Genomic DNA, 22850 nt, shown 5'->3' on the forward strand with positions numbered 1-22850 from the left:
GGACTGAAGCTGTCTGGTCAAGATGGAGGCCTCGAAGGCCACAGCCATGAGTCAGAGACCACAGATTTCTCCAGAGCTGGTGCCCAGAGGCCAAAGGCGGGGATGGGCCTTGAGGCTGGGACCCAGGTCGCCTCATGGCAAGCCTTATGCCCACAGCAGCTGTGGAAGGCAGGAGACAGGATGAAGCCTTTAATACAGAGGGCCTGCTCTGATTTCAGTAAGTAATCATGTATCACCCAAGAAGCCTGGACAGACTGGGGTGCAGGAGCACGCCAGGCCTCATCTAAGGTATCTGGCAGGGAGGCCGGCCTGGGGAACACATGCCTTGTCCCTAGTCATGTCATCTGAGGCAGGGGCTCAAGGCAATCTTTGCAGGTGCTGAGCCGGGAACCCTCGACCTTCTAGCAGGCCACAGATCCTTTGGGCAGTGTTTGTTTTGTTCTGCTCCAGTCTGGAAGCCCTTGGAGGGCAGTGTGGGTCTGGAAAGCCAACTTTGTCTTGTCTGACCACCCTGCAGGGGCTGGTCTGGAGCTGTCTTCCTGCCCCATGGGTTATCAGGATGATATAGGGTCACATCCCCTGAGGCAGTATCTCAAAGGACTGGCTAGGAAGAGAACTTGCCAAGACTCCACTGGAGGTGGTGCAGAGAGCTGACCAGGCACATAAACTCTAAGGCCAGACTGCTAGAGTCCTGCCATGTGACCTTGGGGAGACTGCCACCTCCCCTGTGCCTCAGTGTCCTCCTCTGCAAAGTGGGAAATATCACGGTACCTACCGTGTAGGCTTGTACTGAATATTAAGTGAGTTAATAAACATGAGATACTTAGTACAGCACAAGCCCCAGTAAAAATTCCATGAGTCAGCTGCCATCACCATCATCAACACTTTTGTCATTATCACCACTGTCACCACCATCACCACCACAGCCTCCACCATCACCACTACAGCCATCACCATGATCATTACCATCCCACCTCCACCATCACCATCACCTTATCACCATTACCACCACCCCCCCACCACCATCATCACAACCACCATCACCATTACCACCACCACCACCACCATCATGACCACCATCAGCATCATAACCACCATCATCATGACCACCTCCACCATCACCACTACTACCATCATCATGATCACCATCCCACCTCCCCCATCACTACTGCCACCATCACCATCACCATTATCACCATTACCACCACGACCATCATCATGACCACCATCACCACCATCATCATGATCACTACCATCCCACCTCCCCCATCACCACTACCATCACAATTATCACCATTATCATTACCACCACCATCATCACCACCATCACCATCGCCAGCATCATCATCACCACTACCACCACCATCATCATGATCACCATCCCACCTCCCCCATCACCACTACTATCACCATCACCATTACCACCACCACCATCATGACCACCATCACCACCATCATCACCACCACCTCTGCTATCATCATCATGATCATCACCATCCCACCTCCCCCATCACTACTACCACCACCACCATCACCACCACCACCATCACCATCACCACCATCACTATCACCATCACCACTGCAACCATCATCACTCTCACCACCATCACCATCATCATCACCACCATCACCATCACTGCCACCATCCATCTCCACTATCATCACCATCACACCACCACCACTGTCACCATCACGACTATCTTCACCACCAACACCATTACCACCATCATCATACATAGCTTCACCACTACTATCACCATCATCACCATATCACCATCACCATTATCACCAGCATCACCACCACCACCACCACCACTCTTATGATACTTGTATAGCTGGGCCCTCAGTGGGATCCTTGGGTGCACCTGAGGCCTTGTGCTATGCTCAGGGCCAAGTGGGAGATGCAAACCCTGTGCCCACCTGCTGTGTGTGCTATCTGCCCCTGCTGGTATCTGGCTGAGGCCTGTGGTGCAGAAGAACTCAGGCAGGTGAGCAGCTCCCAGGTAGCTGCTCTTGAAGCCTCTAGCCACCCCATAACCTGTGCTCTCCCAGGTCTTTGGCAGGGGAACCGAGGCAGCCCCCAGGCCAGGCTGGCTCTCAGCAGTGGCTGCGAATCCCGTCCAGATGCAGGTTCAAGAGGCCCTGTGGCTGCAGGCATCCGGGCAAAGACATTTTTAGGGTGGGACATCCCATCCCCAGACAGCTGCTTTGGTTTCCAAACAGTGGATCTGCGACCCTTCAGTTTCTGAAGGAGCTGGCTGTTTCTCAGCAAGACCCGTCCTGTTCTCCATGACCAGAGAACCAATCCAGAACGCCCGAACCCGGCCCTGGGCCCCTGGGATCACAGACAACACAGCAGCCTGGCTTAGCAGGTTGTAAGCTTTCTCCTCCGAAGGTCATTCCCAGGACCTGAAGTTCTCGTTTCCTGGCTTGAAGTTAATCCTTGAGGTCCTAATGTTGGAGAGAGGAAAAGCCTCCACCATGTTGATCCAAACGGCTTGGCCAGACACGGATCTCTCAGAAGAACCCACGACCAAGGACACTGGCACATTCCTGGTGAGGTTCTCCACAAAGAGGTGCAGTGTGAAGTGGCCCATCACAGAACAAGAGTCCTAAAGCCTGCGTTCCCGTAAAAGCCCCTGGCCCGGGCAGCAAACACAGACTGGGAAGCCCCTGCCTGGCCTGAGCAGCTCATGCAGACTGGGAAGCATTTAAAAGCAGGAGAGCCCTGGAGCTGCTGGTCCACAGGGAGGTGAAGCTGCACCCCTGCTCTAGGGTCTTCCAGGGCGCCTGCCATGGAGGTTGCTGGAGATGAGCCCACCACTTGAGGGTGTGGGCACCAGGAACACAGCAGGCACTCGGGCACCTCCAGTTCACAAGAGGCACCTACCAGACACCAGTCTTCTCTGCCTGCTTTCCGGAGTTTGAGTGCAAAGAGGCCGAGGTGAGGGAGGCAGCTGAGCTGTGCCCTGATGCATCTCCCAGAGGCACTCTGGGTGGACGCTGGGCCCCTCGGCCTTGCCAGGCTGGGGCCTCCCTTCACAGAGCCAATGCCTGTGGGCCCCACAGCCAGACTAGCACCTTTCCGTCAACACAGCCATGGACGCCATGAGAAACTCCCGCAGTTAAACACTGCCCAGAGTCCCGGTGGCCTCCTGGTGTCATTTTGTAAGGGACCTCACCAATCTCATGAGAAGTCTTTGCTGTAGGGACTTATTTATTGTAAATGAATCAGGGTCTTGCTCTGTCGTGCAGGCTGGAGTGCGGTGGCACAATCATGGCTCACTGCAGCCTCAAACTCCTGGGATTAAGCAATCCTCCCACCTCAGCCTCCTGAGTATCTGGTGGTTTCGTCACCACACCTGGAAAATTTTTTACTTTTTGTAGAGACGGGATCTCGCCATGTTGCCTAGGCTGGTCTAGAACTCCTGGACTCGAGTGATCCTCCCACTTCAGCCTCCCAAAGTGCTAGGATTATAGGCTTCAGCCACTATGCCCTGCTTGTGGGTTTTTTAATCTGACAGTTTTGTCAAACCTCATACTAGAAGGTGGGGTTTCTGTTTGCTAAAAACACCATGATATTTCGTCATTAAACTAGTTGGTATCCACATCTGGGATACTTGGAGGAAAACCTCTCAGGGTATATTAACATTTCACGCCCAGCTTGCAAAGGCCCCTTCATGCCTTCTGCTTCCTGACCCTGACCTCCCGCTCCCTGACCCTGACCTCCCGCTCCCTGACCCTGACCTCCTGCTCCCTGACCTTGACCTCCCGCTCCCTGACCCTGACCTCCCGCTCCCTGACCCTGACCTACTGCTCTCCTAAAGGGCAGGAGCCAGCCGGTGCCCAGAGTGTTGGGGGTAGGTACGAGAGGTCCTGTGCTCCTCCCTCCAGGCAGAGACTCCTAGTGACGTGTGGTGGCCTGGGGCCCAGGAGCCTCCCTGCAAACTCTTTCACCTTAACCCTCCTCCTGGTGGGTGTGGCTGTGCATTTGTCCTGACCCCTCCACATGCAGAACCTGGTGTGAGCTCTGGGGTGTGGGGCCAGACACGGAGTTCAGGTGACCTCAGGGTTATCCTGAGCCGAGGTGTAAACCCCAGGCGGACCCACAGACAGAGTGGGGCTCTCTGAGGTGTGGTTGGAGGGCCAAGAGCAGAGGCCTGTGCTGGATCTAGGGAGGCACTGGCATGTCAACAGGTGCGGCAGCGTGCAGCTGGGCTGGGCTGTGGGGCTCCTGTCCTCGCCCTCCTCCAGTGGTGAGGGAGAGCTCAGGTGTTCGTGCTGTCCCCCACAGGATGCCTGAGGGAGGAGGTGCAGAAGGGAGCAGGGTCCCCTGGGCTGGGGCTGGAGGGCACTGGAGGCTGTCGCCTGCATTCTCCCAGATGCACAGAAATGAATACCTTCTGGCTGAGAAAGGCTGACTGGGGGGCCTCTGGGCAGCCCGGGGCCTGAGGGGAGCAGAGCTTGCTGGGAGGGCCTCATTCCTTCCTGGGTGGAGGGAGCAGCCAGGCAGCACCCCGACAGCTCCAGCCCTGGGATGGAGAGCTGCCCCCACACTGGGCTTCAGCCCTGAGGGCTCTCCCCAGCCTCTCCACTCCCTGGCCTCCTGATCGCATGGAGGAGCTGGTGAGTGTGGTGGGTGTGGGGCCAGCTTCCAACAGTGACAAGAGGGACCCAAGCCCAGCTGTCCCCACAGCCCGGCCAGCACTTGGGGAAGTCCAGCAAGGCGTCCTTGAGGTCACCTGAACTCTGTGTCTGGCCTCACGCCCCAGGGCCCATGCCGGATTCTGCGCTGTGTGTCCTGAGACCCGGACCAAGTGCATGGGGCCTGAACGGCATCTTCCCTGGCCGGCTCCCCACGGACGTTTGTGGGCTTGGCCCTCCTGTTTTGGGCTCACTTGCGGGGCAGGACTCAGGGATCCATACATGAGGTGAGCCAGGCTTCCCTGGGGGAGCCAGGAGGGCAGGTGTTTGGGCCGATTGCTTTCTCAGCCTGGGACATTGCCCTGTAGTGCCCACCCTGTTCCCATGGCCTGGCGTGGGACCTCCAGGGCCGGGCAGCTGCTTCCCTCAGTGAGAGCCCCCCAGCCCCTGCAGGTGGCTCCGCGGCGGCCCCCCTCCCCCCACCATGAACCTGCGCCACGCCCGGCCTTGGGGCGCCACCTGCAGGTAAACTCGGTTCACGGGAGGCTGGGCCTGCGTCCTGGGACCCCAGGGCTGGCGATGCCCATCAGCACTGCTGGGACACGGCCTGTGACCCTGTGACCCCCTGGCAGCGTCCGTCAACCACATTCACGTTTCCCACGCGCTGGCCCCCTGCTGAGGCTGCTGCTCTCTCCAGGCCACCCCAGACCACCTGCCTTCTGCAGCACGGTTCGTGCCCCCTGGGGGTTCTCAGGCCTGGCTCTGGGCTCTTGCCTCCCTTTTCCCTTCCCAAGGCAGCTGGGCAGAAAAATGAGAAGTCCTAGAAGCTCAGGACACCCTGATCTGGAAGTCGGCGTAGACGGTACTCACTCCGCAGCTAAGGGAGGCAAAGAGAACAGCAGAGCAGGAACCAGGGGAGGGGGACCCCACCCAGACACCCCAAATCCACCAGGGAGAGGGGGGCCTCCCACCCAGACACCCCAGATTCACCAGGGAGAGGGGTCTTCCCGCCCAGACACCCCACATCCACCAGGGAGAGGGGCGCCTCCTGTACAGACACCTGAAATCTACAAGAGGTTACAGGATCCAGAGAGGCCGCAGGGACCAGCTGGCCGCAGGGCCCAATCAGGAGCAGGGCCACGTTCAGAAGATGGGCTGAGTCACAGGGTGGAGGGTGGGCGCAGGGCCTCCAGCACCGTTCCCCCACCAGCCTGTAAGCACCTTCCAAGCAGGGGTCTGGGTGGTGGCCTCTGTGCCAGCTCCTCTACCCTGCCCAGCAGAAATTACCCACCATAGCCATCATGGGGCAGGCAGGCTCTCCTGGTCCCCTTGAAATGGGGCCTCTCACTGAGTGAGGTCAGGGTTTAGAGGGTGAGAGAGGGCAGATGACCATGGGAAGGGTGATGTGGAAAATGAGGGCATGACGGTGGCCTCTGGAAGACAGGCAGGAGAACACGGATTCCTACGGTGGGCCCTCCCAGAGGACAAGTGGCCGGCTCGTTCCTGCCTCCACCCCACCTTCCAGCTGCTGCCTCTGCTGGGAGCCCGGTCTTCCCCACGACATGCGGACTCTCCCCAGGGCCCATCCAGCAGCACCTTGTCATGAAAACTCCTTGACCCACAGGACTTGGATTCCATGGCAACGCTAAGGCTGGGCTGTGCCCAGGGCCTGAGGCCAACACAGGGCGCATTCTCCTGTGTCACAGCAAAAGCAGTGACTGGTGGCTTCAAGGCAAAGGTGGGCAGCATCTTGGCAGGTTCATAAAAACAAAAGGACTCAGGGGACCCCAGTTGGAATCCCCCAGACAAGAGTCAGACAAGGGGGTACCACATGGTGGGTGCACCTCACTCTTCCTGTCTCCCACGAAGAGCCAGCTCTGGGCACCCACACCCCATCCCGGAGATGCCAGGACAGGGAGTGGTGCTCGTGCACGTGTTGCCCGGGGGGCCGATGTCCACAGCACTGGCCAGAGAGCAGGGAGGGCCCTGACGTACCGCCCATGACTGGTAGCAGGGCCTGACCCAAGCCGGGCCTGACCCAAGGAGCCACCAAAGAATCATCTCCTATCTAAAGGTGCAATTCTCGAGTGAAGGCCACTTCAGTCAAACAGACCCGTGCCAGAAAGATGGCACCGGCAGCGCCAGCCAGGGCCCAAGGAGACCCCAGCACGGCGCTCACCACGCAAGACTTCTAGAGCCAAGAAATAAAGGGTTTTCCAAGGAAACATCAGCAAATGAACAGACAGAGAGGATGCAAATGCTGGCATCCAAAGGAAAAGCGTGGAAGAGGAAACACTGAGCAAAAGGAAGGAAATGAGAAGAGGGCGGCTCGGGGACACAGCCAGAGCTGAACAGTCCATCAGAGGGGCCCCTGAATGACAGAGGGAGCAGGCGGAGGAGAGGCCGCTATTTTTGAAAGAAGAGAAGCAAACGGCTTTCCTGAAATGGAGGAAGAGCTGCACCCACAGTCCGGCGGCTCCTGACATCCCAGTGTAGCTGAAGAGAAGGACCTGGACTCAAAGGCTGGTGAGTATCCCACGGCCTCCAGACAGACAGGAGATGCCTCTACAGGAGACGGAATCCTGCTGACCCGGGCCGTGCCTCCACAAGTCTAGGAGCCGGAAGACAGAACAATAACATGGACTCAGAGAGACAAGGACGAGACTCAGCGCTTCCGGATCCAGCCCAGGACAGCTCACGGCATCCAGGCCAGAGCCGAGGCGCAGGGCAGGAGGTAGGCTGTGGTTGCTGCCTGTCATTCTACAGAGACCTGGGCTGCCCTGGGACTCACCTTCCCCAGGAGAATGCGGAGGAACTGGGGCACGCCAGGATAGGCCCAAGTCTTTGGAAGGCCTGGACACTCCCACTCTGCACTTTTAGAGCCCTCAGCCTCCATGGAGGGAGGCCAGGCACCCTGCTAGAGACCCCAGGGAGGGACCATGGGAGCCAGAGGCGTCCTGAGAAAGGTAGTTCCAGTGATCCCAGCATCCCATCTGAGACCAACCTTCCAGGCCACCTGGCCAGAGTGCCCGGTGTGTGAGGGTGCCATCCTGCACGTCTCAGCTCAGCAGGGCCATCAGATCGCTGGTGCCCCCGCAGACAGTCCAAGGACGGGAGAGCCACCCTGCTGCGCCTGGTCAACCCAAAGCATTCTGAGACTGGGGTAGGCTGCTGTTTTCAACCACTAAGCGGTCTGTCACAGCAACAGGTAACTGAGACAGGATAGAGAGAAACGGGACATCAGGACGTTCTAAAGGCCTCAGCTGAGGCAGGGGAGAAGAAAACGAAGGGAAGAGAAAGCCCAGTTCTCAAAAATTGATAGAGAAAAATCTGTCTGATTATGAGAGAAAGTGGGGGAATGTAACTATTGATAGAAGGGAACAGCATAGAGGTACTGCAGGCTCACAAGAACAATGGAATGAAGAGACTTGATCAAAACAAAGATGGAGGGAATGCAAGCGTGTGGTTACCACATTAAATGCGAATTACCTGGAATTTTCTATTAGCTGTATTTTTTTTTTTAACACAACCTAACAGGCTTGGAGTTTTTCCTATACACTGTTTTAAGAAGCATAATTAAAGCAAAGTGATTCTTTTAAAAAGATTGCAGTGAATGAAGTGTGACTTCTGGGCCAGGTGAGCGATGACCTCCTGCTCTTGTAGCCACGGGGGAAGGCCAGATGCAAGAGTCGCAGGGCGTGTGTGAGGCTGTGAGCCCAGGGCAGCCTTGGAGGGCCTTGAGGGGGACCAGAGCTGCTGCATCCCAGCCTGCCCAGGCTGAGGCCCAGGGTGTCACAGACAGGAAGCAGGGCTGCTGGAGGTCCCGGGGCGGGGTCTAGGGCAGCAGAGAAACAGTTGGTTCCCCAGGCCATTTTCAGGGTCTGGTACCAGCACAGGAAGCTGAGGGGCTGTTCTGGAGAGAGGGTGAAATCTCAGGGGTTCGCAGCAAGCCCAGGACAGGTCTCACCCACCAGCCTGCCAAAAGCAGAGGCCAAGGAGTAACTGAAGCTGTGACCCAGGCTCCACCCAGTGCAAGCCCTGCTGGGACGAAGGTGATAAAACCTGTACCCACGTATGTGCTTAACAGAGGAAAGGGTCAGTCCTCTCAAGGAAACCAGCACCGTCCGTAGTCTCTGTGGTTTGTTTAGAGTTGACCCGTGAACAAGGCGGGGTTTACGGCGCGCTGATGCCCCACGCAGCTGAAAATCCACATATTATTTCTGACTTCCCCAAAATGTAACTACTAATAGCCTACCATGGATGGGACGCCTTCCTGGTAACACTAACGTTCAAGTACCGCATATTTTGTATGGTATATTATATACTGCACCCTTACAGTAAGGTACAAACGAGAATGGTAAGAAAATCATCAGGAAGAGAAAATCTATTTACTACGAATTAAGTGGACGTGGATCCTCAGAAAGGCCTTTGTCCTCGTCCTTCTCAGGTTGAGTAGACTGAGAGGGAGGAGCTGGTCCTGCAGTCTCAGGGGTGGCAGAGGCAGCGGCTGGGGAGGAGGCAGGGGAGGCAGGAGAGGGAGGCACACTCTGGGTGACTTGACAGAAATGCACGTAATTTCTGTCTGACTTTGCTCTTTCATTTCTCTAAACTTTCTGTGCGGTCCCCGTCCGCCTTCCAGAGCTCGCTTCAGTCTCCCTGCCTGCATCACAGACGGGCCCATGTCCCGAAAGAGGGCAGAGACAGCTGGAATGACGGGAATGCTGCTGCCAGGGCCCCGGGTCAGCTTCTTTCCCGGCACTGCTTCCTCTCTGTCTTCCTCCTCCTCATCGCCCGGTTTGGAAGCACTCGTCTCCCTCGGCCTCTTCTGTTCGTTGCTCTGGTGCAGCGTCTATTAGCTCCTCCATTTCTCCAAGACCTGTATCTGGAAACTCTTCGCCCTCATCTGTTTTGCTCTCTCCACAGTTTCTTCAATTGCTATATAATAAATGTACATATTTTGGGGGTACATGTGATAATATGATATACTCGTATAACGTGTGAAGATCAAGTAAGGGTAACGGGGGTGCCCATCACCCTGAATATTTCTGCTCTTTCTGCTGGGAACCTTGAAGGATTCTCTTCTAGCTATGTGGAAATGTGCAATTGACTAACGTGAGGTAGTCGCCCTATTGACGTATTGAACGCCACGTCTTATTTCCTCCATCTCACTGTGCATTTCCACTCACCCCCTGCACCCCTACTTCCCACTTCCTGGCCTCTGGTCACCACCAGTCTGCTCTCTATCTTCATGAGATCCACTTTTTTAGCCCCCACAAGTGAGAACAAGTGATGCTTGTTTTCCTGTGCCTGACTTACTTCATGTACCATAATGACCTCCGTTCCACCCAGGTGGTGACAAGAGACAGGATTCCACTCCTTTTCCATCACTTCTGGGATGGGCTGTCACCAGTGCTGCGAAGTTGTACACAACATCTGGACACGGTTTTCCCCAGCAAGAACGTGCCCTTTCAGGCTTCGTGGCTTTCCCAGCCTTTCCTCCAACCATGACGGCAAGTCCAGTGTGTGATCCCTCAGCCTTTCATGGTGTTCTCTGAAGTTCTCTTTGCCAGCACTACACTCCTGTCCACACAGTGCCGCATACAATGAGGCTTCAAGGTCCCTATGGCCTCTGGGCCAGAGGCTGCATTGGAGACGTGTTTGGGGGCAAGTGGGCTCCTTTGACACCTTCATTGTTGAATCATGGAGTTCTGGGTGGCCAACAGGCATTGTCCGATACCAGAGCTTTAAAAGGCAGTCATTTATAAGCAGCAAAGTACTTCCTGATTTCAGGGACAAAGCATTGATGGAATCAACCCAGAAAAGAGGTTCTTGTCCAGCCTTCTTGTACGACCAAGGAGCAGCTGGTGTTCTCTTTTCCCTTCAAGCTCGGGGGTTAGCAGCTTTCTGGATAAGGGCATCCTGATCATAATCTGGCTGCATTTGCACAGAACAGCAGAGCTGGCCTCTCCCCTCCTGCCCTAAATTCTGGTACTTGCTTGTCTTCCTCATTCATGCCTGTGGCATTTTTTTTTTTCAAGAATAGGGGACTTAGGTCTGCATTAAAAACCTGTTCAGGCAGACATCCTTTATCCTCTTTCTCCTCAGTGACTTTCTTCATGGTATCTGTATCCAGGAACTTGTCTGCCGCCCCTTGGCCGACAGAAGCTGCTTCTTCGTTATCTTGGTATTTTTCCAGCCAAGCCTCTTTCTAAAGTTGTCAAACCATCCTTTGCTGGGATTAGATCCTCCAGCTTCAGCTCCTTCCCCTTCCTTTTGTTTGAGGAGTCTATAGGTATACCTTTCTCATAGTGTATCAGTAAGGGTTCTCTAGAAGGACACAATACGATATATACATACACGAAAGGGAGTTTATTAAGGAGAACTGATGCAGAGGATCACAGGGTGAAGTCCCACAACAGGCTGTCTGCAAACGGAGGGGCAAGGAAGCCAGTAGTAGCTCAGTCTGAGTCCCCAAACCTCTGAAGGAGGGAAGCCAACACTGCAGCCTTCAGTCTGTGGCCGAAGGCCGAGAGCTCCTGGCAAAACGCCAGTGTAGGTCCAAGACTCCAGAAGCCAAAGAACTTGGCATCCAATGTTCAAGGGCAGGAGGCATCCAGAGCGGGAGAAGGATGAAGGCCAGAAGACTCAGCCAGTCAGCTTCAGCCACCTTCTTCTGCCTGCTTTTTCCAGCCATGCTGGCAGCCGATCGGATGGTGTCCACCCACACTGCGGTGAGTCTTCTCCTAGTCCAGTAACTCAAATGTTAATCCCTTCTGGAAACACCTAGAAACAATACTTTGCATTCTTCAATCGAATCAAGTTGACACTTAATATGAACCATCACACACAGCAACCCTGCACCCACATAAAAGCTGCATTCCCAATACAAGATAAAAAGGTATTTCACAGAAAGTGTTAAGGCTTTTCTGCCTGCTCACAAATTTCCTTTTTTTACTACAGTCCTTACGCTGGATTCATTTATCTTGAATTGGTAGGCAACCGCAGCTGTAAACCTCAATCTTAGGAACATATCAAGAAACTCAATTTTTTCTTGAAATGTCGTGACTTTTCTCTGCTTCTCAGGAGCTCTTTGGCGTGACTGGTGGTGCTCCATGGGCCCCGAAGTGCCCTTCAAGGTTTATAGTATTGCGCTAAACACGAGAAATACACAAGAACATCCAGATGGCACCTTTTCTTCAAGTTGGGGTCTCACTCTGTTGGCCAGGCTGGAGTGCAGTGGTGCAATCACAGATTACCACAGCCTCGACCTCCTGGGCTCAAGGGATCCTCCTGCCTCAGTCTCCTGAGTAGCTGGGACTGCAGGCGTGTGCCACTATGTTCAGTTAAAACAGAGCACTTTTTTTTTTTTTTTTTTTTTTGAGGCGGAGTCTTCACTCTGTCGCCCAGGCTGGAGTGCAGTGGCACCACCTCGGCTCACTGCAAGCTCCGCCTCCCGGGTTCGCGCCATTCTCCTGCCTCAGCCTCCCGAGTAGCTGGGACTACAGGCGCCCGCCACCGCGCCCGGCTAATTTTTTGTATTTTAGTAGAGACGGGGTTTCACCGTGTTAGCCAGGATGGTCTCGATCTCCTGACCTCGTGATCCGCCCGCCTCGGCCTCCCAAAGTGCAGGGATTACAGGCGTGAGCCACCGCGCCCGGCCAACAGAGCACTTTTTATTGTGATACACAATGTACTGAAGACATGAACTGCCCATGCACAGATTAGCACCACATGGTGTTTTAAGCAGATCCTTGAAATGCTTACGCTTACTGCAATAGCAACAGGAGGTGGCTTTGTAATTATTCCAGCAGCACACTGTGGACTGCAGTTAATTTAATGCAGTTATAATTTAATGCTGTATTTTTTTTTTTTTTTTTGAGACAGAGTTTTGCTCTTGTTGCCCAGGCTGGAGTGCAGTGGCGTGATCTCGGCTCACCGCAACCTCTGCCTCCCCGGTTCAAGCGATTCTCCTGCCTCAGCCTCCCCAGTAGCTGGAATTACAGGCATGTGTCACCACGCCCAACTAATTTTGTATTTTTAGTAATCTGCCTGCCTCAGCCTCCCAAAGTGTTGGGATTACAGGCGTGAGCCACTGCCCCCGGCCAATGCTGCATCTTTATGGCGACATTTCTCTCTACTGTGAATGGTCCATGTATGGTCTGTATATTTTATGCATTCGTGACATACCTAACTTTTTCTTTTCTTTTTTTTTTTTTTAAAGATATTTCTAGGCTATGTGGTTCATCTGCAAATTTTTTCAAATTGTTGCAAATTTCCAAAAATTTTTCCAATATATTTATTTTTTAAAATCCACTTATAAGTGGACCCTTATAATTCAAACTCTTGTTCAAGGGTCAACTTATACGATGCTTTGCACTCACTGAAAACTTATGAGACAAATGTAACATGTTACAGAAAAAAGAAGAAAAGAGATATAAAGGGAATGAAAAGATGGAGAATTTCAACAGAGAATCGGCATTCACAAAAAATTACCGGACACCTGAGACCTGAAAAACACAACATCTGAAATTTAAAACTGATTGAAAGAAAACACTTATTTTAAAAAATCATTATAATGATGATGTAAAAGGATCTAGTGGAAAAGGTGGACGGCATCTGCGAGCAGATGTGGACTTACGGCAGAGACGAGAATGAGAACACGGAGGTGACAGGAAACGCTGGAGAGGAGCAGGATGGGTTCCGAGACCACGCATTCCCTGAGAACACGGAGTAAGAGGAAATGCTGGAGATGAGAAGGATGGCATCCGAGACCACGCATTCCCCGAGAACACGGAGGTGACAGGAAATGCTGGAGATGAGAAGGATGGTATCCGAGACCACGCATTCCCCGAGAACACGGAGGTGACAGGAAATGCTGGAGATGAGAAGGATGGCATCCGAAACCACGCATTCCCCGAGAACGTGGAGGTGACAGGAAATGCCGGAGATGAGAAGGATGGGTTCCGAGACCATGCATTCCCCGAGAACACGGAGGTGACAGGAAATGCCGGAGATGAGAAGGATGGCATCCGAAACCACGCATTCCCCGAGAACGTGGAGGTGACAGGAAATGCCGGAGATGAGAAGGATGGGTTCCGAGACCATGCATTCCCCGAGAACATGGAGGTGACAGGAAATGCCGGAGATGAGAAGGATGGGTTCCGAGACCATGCATTCCCCGAGAACACGGAGGTGACAGGAAATGCCGGAGATGAGAAGGATGGCATCCGAGACCACGCATTCCCCGAGAACACGGAGTAAGAGGAAATGCTGGAGTGAAGCCTTGCCCTATGGCAAAGGACTGGGATCATAGCGGACACGCTCTCTGATCAACAACCAGGTGAGCAACTCGAAAGCTGAGCCCCAAGCCCAGTTAAACCTTCAAAGGAGAGCAGCTCAACCCATGGCTGACTCCAGCCTCACAAGAGACCCTGACCAGCAACGCCGGCTAAGCTGCCCCGACTCCTGCCCTCAGGCCTGAGAAATGAGAAATGGCAAAGGTCTGCTGCTCCAGCTGCTGGGCTGCAACAGGTCACTGACACCTCTTCTAGCTTCTTGAATGGAAAGCTTAGATGATCAATTTCACACCCTTCTTCTTCTCTAATACGTGGGTTGGGTGGTGATGCATTTCTCTCTAAGCACCAGTTCCTACTTTCTGAGCGTTTAGCTCGGAAAGTAGGAAGTGCGGGGCGCAGAGACCCATGAGACAGAAAACAAACAGCAAATCCAGTGAAGCCAAAACCCAGGGCTTTTGGAAAAGAGGAACAAAATTGATAAATCCATAGCAAGAATGATGAAGAACACCGGGTCAAGAATAAAAGAGGGGACCTTATTACGGATCCTCAAGATACTGAAAATAAGAGGAACTTTATGCTAATACATCGCACAACTTGGATGAAATGAGGAAACTCACTGAAAACCATATTTACCAAAATTAACAGAAAAAGAAACAAAGTCTGAATAGTCTCACCTCTGTTAAAGAAATCAAACCAAAGATGTTTTCAAGATCCAATTGGCCGGGCGCGGTGGCTCACGCCTGTAATCCCAGCACTTTGGGAGGCCGAGGCGGGCGGATCACAAGGTCAGGAGTTCAAGACCAGGCTGGCCAATATAGTGAAACCCCGTCTCTACTAAAAAATACAAAAATTAGCTGAGGCCTGTAGTCCCAGCTACTCAGGAGGCTGAGGCAGGAGAATGGCTTGAACCCGGGAGGCGGAGGTTGTAGTGAGCCGAGATCGGGCCACTGCACTCCAGCCTGGGAGACAGAGTGAGACTCCGTCTCAAAAAAAAAAAAAAAAAAAAAAGATCCAATCAAACACTCATCACAAGAGACTAAGTCACACAGAATCTACACAGCCTGCGCAGACAGAGGGTGAAATAGGGCTATCTACGACGCGGAGGTCTGTGGACCCTGCCGTGTCCCTGGGGTGGAGTCCGCTGTCCCACGTGCAGGCTGAGTGGCAGCAACCAGGAAGGGGTCAAGGCTGAAAGGAGGGCCCTGTAGCCGGGCAGGGGGCAGGGGAAAGAGGGCCCCATAGCTGGGCAGGGAGCAGGGGAAAGGAGGGCCTCCAGGGGAAAGGAGGACCCCATAGCTGGGCAGGGAGCCGGGTAACCACTCCCCCTGAAGCCCCTTTTGGCTCTCACCCCTCCCTCCTAGCCAAAGGTGGTGCTGCAGGGACTTGTGGCTTGGCGGGAATCAGATGACCTGGTCTCCTATCTCACACTCAAATACCTAAGTGAATGAAAGCTGTGAGTACTATTGTAACAAGGGCTCCAGGGCAGGAGAGAGGCAGGCGCCTGAGCATGAGCATTCTGTCACGTGGCTTGGCAGGAACCTGCGGAAAGAAGTGAAAGCGAGACCACGTGCTCACAGTGTCCTTTCTGTTAATACGGCTGAAATCTTCCACAGCCTCAGGAGAGGAACACGGACTTGTCTAGGGAAAACCACAGGCTGCCGAGAAATCAGCCCTAAGGGGAACACTGAACCTGGCGCTCTTCCGGCCACCACACAGGAGGCGACGCCTGGGAAGAAGAAGCGCGGCTCCTGTCTGAAGACGTCTCTGTTAGTCCAGCCACCTGGTGTCACTTGTATCTGCGAACATTTCCTGATTCTTCGTATTTTGTGTTAAAAAATGGATTTTGTGGCTGTGCTGCTGGCGGGCCAAGTGACAGGTTTCCAGTGAGGGCCGCCCATCGACGGTCTTTGTTCAAGGCTAATCCCAATTTTAGCTTCAATACTTCATCCTGCAGCTCTTTGGCCTTGTGGGAGACAAGGAGGGGGAGACGTTAGAAAGGCTGGCAGGACTTAGGGCGTCCATATGTCTCTGGCTCAGATTCCACGTGGGGCCCAGGCCGTGTGGGAGTGAGCAGAGCCAGCCCCACTCCCCTGGGGCCCCTGCAAGCCACATCATGGCATGGTCTCCCCTGCAATGAGGCCCGGCAGCCTACTTCCAGCCAGCTCCCAGGCCTTCCACCTCATGAGGACACCACCCTCTGCAGGCACACACGTGGCCACTCATCCTGGTGTCCCCACAGCCCCACCCAGGTGTCCTGTGCAGACGCAGGTCAATGGATGAACAGAGACTCGGCATCATCCTGTGGGCAAAGGGAAGGCTGGTGCCACACCCTGGGCAGTGTGTTGGAAAGCATCACCACAGCCATGACCACACCTGAAAGCCATAACTGCCCTGGGAAGCAGTTGGGGCCACAATTGCCACCTCCGCCCCACAGACACAGAAGCCATGGATCAGGGGTTCCTACAGAAGGAACTTGCCGAGCCTGAAACCAGAGGCAGGCTTTCTGTTCCAAACCCCATGGTCCATGGCCAATCCCCTGGGCAGAATAAGGTGAGGCTGAGAAAGGCACTGCAGGGGGGCCTCAGGTGGAGAAACCGAGGAGGGGCTCTTCCTGTTCCTGCCCCTCCAGCCCTCTGCAGAATCCCAACCTCCCCACTCCAAGCACAGGAGCCCTGGGCTACCCGGCTTTCCTCTCCCTCCCCAGCTTGCTTCACTGGGGGCACAGGTTGGACACGATCTCCAGTGCAGGTCCCGGGAGACCCCTGCAGCCTCCCCCCCAATACAGACAAATCACAACAGGTCCCTGGAGAGCACTGCACCCCGCCCCCCATACAGCCATAATGACAGCAGGTCCCCAGAGACCCCTGCAGCTTCCCCCCCATACAGCCATAATCACAGCAGGTCCCCAGAGACCCCTGCAGCTTCCCCCCACCCCATACAGCCATAATGACAGCAGGTCCCCGGAGACCCCTGCAGCTTCCCCCCACCCCATACAGCCATAATGACAGCAGGTCCCCGGAGACCCCTGCAGCTTCCCCCCCATACAGCCATAATCACAGCAGGTCCCCAGAGACCCCTGCAGCTTCCCCCCCATACAGCCATAATGACAGCAGGTCCCCAGAGACCCCTGCAGCCTCCCCCTCCATATCACAATTGTGGCCTAGAGCAGCACTCATGGCTTCTGGCTCTGTGACTTGGTCAATATTACTTGTCACTGACCCAGTAAATAGTCATTGATAACTTTTTTCACTTCCCATAGAAACCTGTATTCCCTGTAGGATTCATAACTGCCCCCTTTAAAAATGTTTACTTTGTTTTCTATATCTGTCATTATATCCTCTCAAACTGTAAAACCTCTCTCAACATCCTCCTCCACTGGCCAAGTCCTCAGACTGACCTGGTCTCCCTGGGGAGACCCCGACAGGCTCCTCTCACAGCAGCGGGTGGCCGGGGGCTGCTGGGTCAGCTCTCTTTCCTCCAGAACTCTTACCTTCCTCTCTCAGCATCCACTCCCTTGTTTTCATAGAACAAATTCTACAGTGGCTTCTGGAGAAAGACTCTCTAGATGGGAAGCAGCATTTTGAGTCCTTGCATGTCTGAAAACGTCTTATTGTGTGCTGGCCCCTGACCTTGCACTCGTAGGACCGAATCCCAATGCCTGCTGAGGGCAGTGCCATCACCGAGACCAGCTCCCTCCCAGTGCCTGGTTCTGTGTGGGCCTCTCTCCCCGCCCTCCCTGGAATCTCGGGGGGTCCGTCCTGCTCTGGTTCGGGATGCTGAGCCATGGTGCCGGCACGTGTGGGCCCTTCTGGCAGGAAGTACACTGATTCCTTCGGGAAGAGCCCTCCTGCGCCCTCTCCCTCCGTCTGCTCTCGTCTCTCCTGCTGGAACCTGCCGGATGCTTTGCTCTGCTTGGGTCGTCCTCTAACTTCCTTTCCTCTTGTCTCATCTCTGTTTCCCATCTCCCCTTCCTGGGGAATTTATGCATCTCCTAATTTAATTTTTAAAAATTTTTGCCACATTTTAAACTTTGCTTTGGGAGTTCTGGGTGATCTGAGTGTTCACTTTCTAAAACAGCCGCTGGGTTTCATGGCAGCAGCCTTGTCTGTTCCCGTGGGGGGATTTTAATTCTGGCTTGTCATGTTTAAGTGTCCCCTAATGTCCGCATCTGTCTGAAGCTCACTCCCAGCCAGCTAGCTTTGGCCTCTCCCTCACCTTGGGGCTTCCCTCAGTAGTTGAGCAACCACTCATGACTGAGGCCCTGGAGCGAGGCTGAGATTGGGGTGTTGGTGGAGAGCTGCTGGCTGCTCAGTGCAGGCCGGGGCTGTCTGGGGGACACCCAGGTGGCTTCTGTCTTGGTTGGCTGATATCTCAGACAGCACCACGGAGCTGGCTGGCCCTCCTGGTCGGTTGTGCACCTGATCTTCTGCAGGGCTCTTTAGGTCATACGTGGCCGCTGTTACCACCACGGTGCCTGGTTGGTCAGCTTCTCTAGAGGCAGCCCTGTCTCCTGCTGGGTAGGCTGGAGGAGTCAGTGGGCTGGGCGGAGTAGGGAAGCAGGCCCAGGGCCCTATCGTGACCTGTACAGACTCCACTTCATTTTTCTTTTTTTTTTTTTTTGGAAACAGAGTTTCGCTCTTGTTGCCCAGGCTGGAGTGCAATGGTGCCATCTCAGCTCACTGCAACCTCTGCCTCCCAGGTTCAAGTGATTCTCCTGCCTTTGCCTCCCGAGTAGCTGGGATTACAGGCGGCGCCAACGTGCCCAACTAATTGTTTGTATCTTTAGTAGAGACGGGGTTTCACCATGTTGGACAGGCTGGTCTCGAACTCCTGACCTCAGGTGATCCACCCACCTCAGCCTGCTAAAGTGCTGGGACTGCAGGCCTGCGCCACCGCGCCCCAGCCTCCGCTTCCAATCCCTCTGTGGTTGGTTTTGTCTTCCTGTGCTCTGGGGCTGCACCACCTTGCATCTTTACTGGCATTTTGTTCGGCAGGCCCTTCATGTTGCACCACTAGGGGGCTTCCTTCGTGCAAAATCGCCCGGGCCTCCGTGTGTGAGGACAGGGCTCGCCTGCCAGCCCCCAGACGACAGCAACTGAGACCAGGTGGAGCAGTGTGTCTGAGAGGACAGCACCCGCACCAGAGACAGACTACTGCACACTGGCCCTGCAGCCCTGGCCCACGGCCTCCACCTGCACCCGCCCCAGAGACAGACTACTGCACACTGGCTCTGCAGCCCTGGCCCACGGCCTCCACCTGCACCCGCACCAGGGACAGACTACTGCACACTGGCTCTGCAGCCCTGGCCCATGACCTCCATCTGAGGGCTGAGGTGGCTGCCCCTGCTCTGGCCATCATGTTTGCATTCCAGCCAGGAAGGGAGAGGACAAAGCTCAGGAAGTCCACGCTCATCTGCTCACATCCTGCCGGCCGGAATAGAGCTACAGGCCCACGTCTGGCTGCAAGGGAGGTAGAGAAACGTGGCCATTTGTGGGGCAGCCTGTGCCCAGCTGAGACGTGAGGCTCTATTATTACAGGAAAGACCATGGGGAAGGGGGAGCCTCCTGACAAGAGGGCAGGCTCCTCTCTGTTTTCTCGTCCTGAGGAGCGAAGGTCGTTTTTGCTCCCTCTCCTGTCATTCTGGTGGCTTCTGGGCAGAGTGGAGACAAGTCTATGTGCAGAATGGGCCGTGTTGACCTGCAAGGGCCACGTCTGTTGGCTGGTTTGTTTTCAGCATCTCTTTTTCATCCCTCTGGGCTTTCTTCTCTCTCTCCCCGACCCGTCCATCCTGGCCCTCTAATCAAACGCAAGCTCCTGGCTCATGGGCTGGACTCCAGCCCCACCTACTTCCCCCATTTGGCATCCCCTTCTCCCACAGGCCAGGCTCCAGGGCGCACGGGGTGGTGAGGGGTGCTCCCGACGCACGCCATGTCACCGAGGACTCCTCACTAGCGCTACGCCATGCACGGCACTGCACAGAGGCCTTGAAGGAAACACGAGGGGCCGGGGAAGAAGCCGGCAGAACGAGACTCTCTGCTTCTAGAGGCGTAGTGTGAACTTAGATGGTTGTCTGCCTGGAACATGCCAACTGTCTCAGGCACGTGCGTGCCCGCCTCCATACAGGCTGGCGGGCTGCACAGCCACGGAGCCAGGACTGGTCTCTAATGCTGCTGCAGGGTTTGTTCAGGCCCTGCCTGGGGGCCCCAGCTCTAAGGAAAGTCACACTCTTACAGCAAAGCCCGAGGCTTCACCTGCAGGGAGGGCCAGCATGATCCTCTCGCCAGGATTATACAAATAGGTTCCCTACTGAGTCTAAAGAACACAGCACTTTCTTTTTTGCTAGTGGGCCTGTGTAGACAGCAGAAAAAGGGAGGGTCATTTGAAATGGACTGAGCCTACAGGAGATCCAGGTGCTCAGAAGGCAAATTTCAGAAAAAACTATAATTAAGACTGTTTCCTAAAAATGAGGCCATCAGGTGGCACAGACGCCTGCCACACTGTTCTGGACTGTCTCAGAGGGTCCCTTCTCCCTTGCCCTGCCCACCCACCTGGTACTCTGTGAGAGGCAGTGGGACAGAGGAGAAGGATGGCTGGAGCTTATGGACAGCCAACACCACCTGTCTCAACACAGTTCACCTCCAGGGCTAGGATCAGCTGCTTCCCAACTCATTCTTGGGAGTTTTAAAACCCCTTCCTCTGGCTCTCCCAGCCAGGACTGAAACGAAGGGAACTGCCCCATGGGCATCCCCAGGGCTCAAGCGCTGCAGGAGCCTGTCATGGAAAGTTAGCGGGTGTTCATGTCCCTGTCTCCTGGGCAGGGTGACACAGCACATCCCTCCCTGCATCTTGGCAGTAACTTGGAGTTGGCACATGACAGGAGCCGGTGCTGGTGACCTGAACCCTTCATCAAGAACTTCACGTGAATTTTTTTAATCACAGAAAAACACGAGACAAGTATTAAAGCACAACGTGAATTTGTGGCAATTCATGTCCCCAAGAAGACAGTGCAGCATTTGGACCTTGGCTTTGCATTCAGACATACCCAGGTTGGATGGAAGGCTCCACCATTCACAGTGTCACCGTGGGGCCAGTTACGGCACTTCTGTGAGTCTTATTTTCTGACCTGTGAAATGGGTGGCAGTGCCTTCCTCCTAAGGTGGCATGAAAGTCAATGAAGAGACAGGCGTGGCCTGGGGTAGGCATTTGAGATCAACTGCCACAGTGTCCTTCTGGCTCATTCTCTTTTGCCTCATGGCCCCCCTCCTCTGCGTGTAACCAGGGCAGGGGAGCACAGGAGAACTGTGGGGGACACAAGAGCCAGTTCTCAGGTTTCAGATTTCCAAGCAGACTTTAAAAAACCAGGACTTGATTTTTTTAGAGCAGCCTTCATCCCACACCGGAGTGGTACACCTGATGCACGCACATGGACATAGTTTCCACCACCCAGAGTCCACAGTCGACACGCGGGCTCACGTGTGGGGTGGCACAGTCTGTGGGGCTTAGACAGACGCATCACCACGTGGATCCAACAATACAGCATCACGGAGAGTAGTTTTACTGCCCTAAAACCCTTTGTGTTCTGCTGATTCACCCCTCAGTATCCTACTACCCCCACCTGGTCACCACGATCCCTTCACCATCTCCATCTGTGTACGGCCTTTTCATGCTGGCGTGTCGGCTCCCCTGTGTCTTCTCATTGCTGATGGCTCGTTTCCCTCCAGTGCTAAGCAATGTTCCGCTGTCTGGATGTTCCAGTTTATCCAGTCACCTGCGGAAGGACATGTGGGTGCCTCCAAGTTTTGGCAATTATGAAAAAAGCTGCTATCTCTATGTGCAGGTTTTGGTGTAGATGTAAGTTTTCCTTTCCTTTGGGTAAACACCAAGGAGTGTGATTACTGGACTGTAAGATGAGAGTGTGATTTATTTTGTAAGAAACTGTCAAACTGTCTTCCAAAGTGGATGTACCATTTTATATTCCCAGCAATTAATGAGCATTCCTGTTGCTCCACATCCTCACCAGCATTTGGTGGTGAGTGTTTTGGATTTTTTGTGTGGTGAATCTCCTTGTCTTAACTTGCATTTCTGATGACACACAATGTGAAGCTTCTTTTCACATGCTGATCTGCCATCCATGCATCTTCTTTGATGAGGTGTCTCTGCAGATTCTTGGCCCATTTTTTAATTGGCTTGTTTGCTCCTTTTTGTTGAGTTTTTCAGAGTTCTCGGTATATTTTAGATAACAGTCCTCTATCGGGTGTATCTTTTCCAAATATTGTCTCCCAGTCTGTGGCCTGTCTTATCCTCTTGGCAGTGTCTTACATAGAACAGAAGTTTTTGATTTTAATGAAACCCGGCGTATCAATTATTTCTGTCACGGATCTTGCTTTGGTGTTGTATTTAAACATCATCACCATACCCAAGGTCACTTAGGTTTTCTCCTATGTTATCTTGTAAAAGTTGTACAGTAACACATTTTACGTTTAGGTCTATGATCCATTTTGAATTAATTTTTGTGAAGGGTGTGAGGCCTATGTCTAGATTCTTTTTTGTTTTTGGCAGTTGTTCCAGTACCATCTGTTGAAGACTATGCTTTCTCCACTGAGTTGCTTTTGTTCCTCTGTCAAATCAGTTAACTATATTTGTGTGGGTCTATTTTGGGGCTCTCTATTCTATTTGTCTATTCTTTGGACAATATCACACTGCTATTGTAGCTCTAGAGTCTTCAAGTTGGAGGGTGTCAGTCCTCTGACTTGCTTTTCCATCAGTACTGTGTTGGATATTCTACGTCTCATCCTCTCCATCTATGCTTTAGAAACAGTTTGTCAATATCCACAAAACAATTTGCTGAGATGATGATTGGGAATGCATATGAAACCTAAAGTTGGGAAGAACTGACTACCAACAATACTG

At 53.7% G+C, this 22850-nt stretch overlaps 1 protein-coding gene across 8 annotated transcripts in view; it reads right to left on the reverse strand.

The window, feature by feature from the left end:
- Window positions 1–15511: 15511 nt before the first annotated feature.
- Window positions 15512–22850, reverse strand: part of LOC105470943 (leucine rich repeat containing 27) — a 51426-nt gene continuing 44087 nt past the window's right edge. For all 8 annotated transcript variants that reach the window (XM_011723298.2, XM_071068905.1, XM_071068901.1 and 5 more), the window contains one exon: window positions 15512–15903. In XM_011723298.2, coding sequence (XP_011721600.2) covers window positions 15727–15903 — 177 coding nt within the window. In that variant the 3' untranslated portion in view covers window positions 15512–15726. The remainder of the gene's footprint in view (window positions 15904–22850) is intronic.

Source organism: Macaca nemestrina, chromosome 9 (genome assembly GCF_043159975.1).
Source record: "Macaca nemestrina isolate mMacNem1 chromosome 9, mMacNem.hap1, whole genome shotgun sequence".
Lineage (NCBI taxonomy): Eukaryota > Metazoa > Chordata > Mammalia > Primates > Cercopithecidae > Macaca > Macaca nemestrina.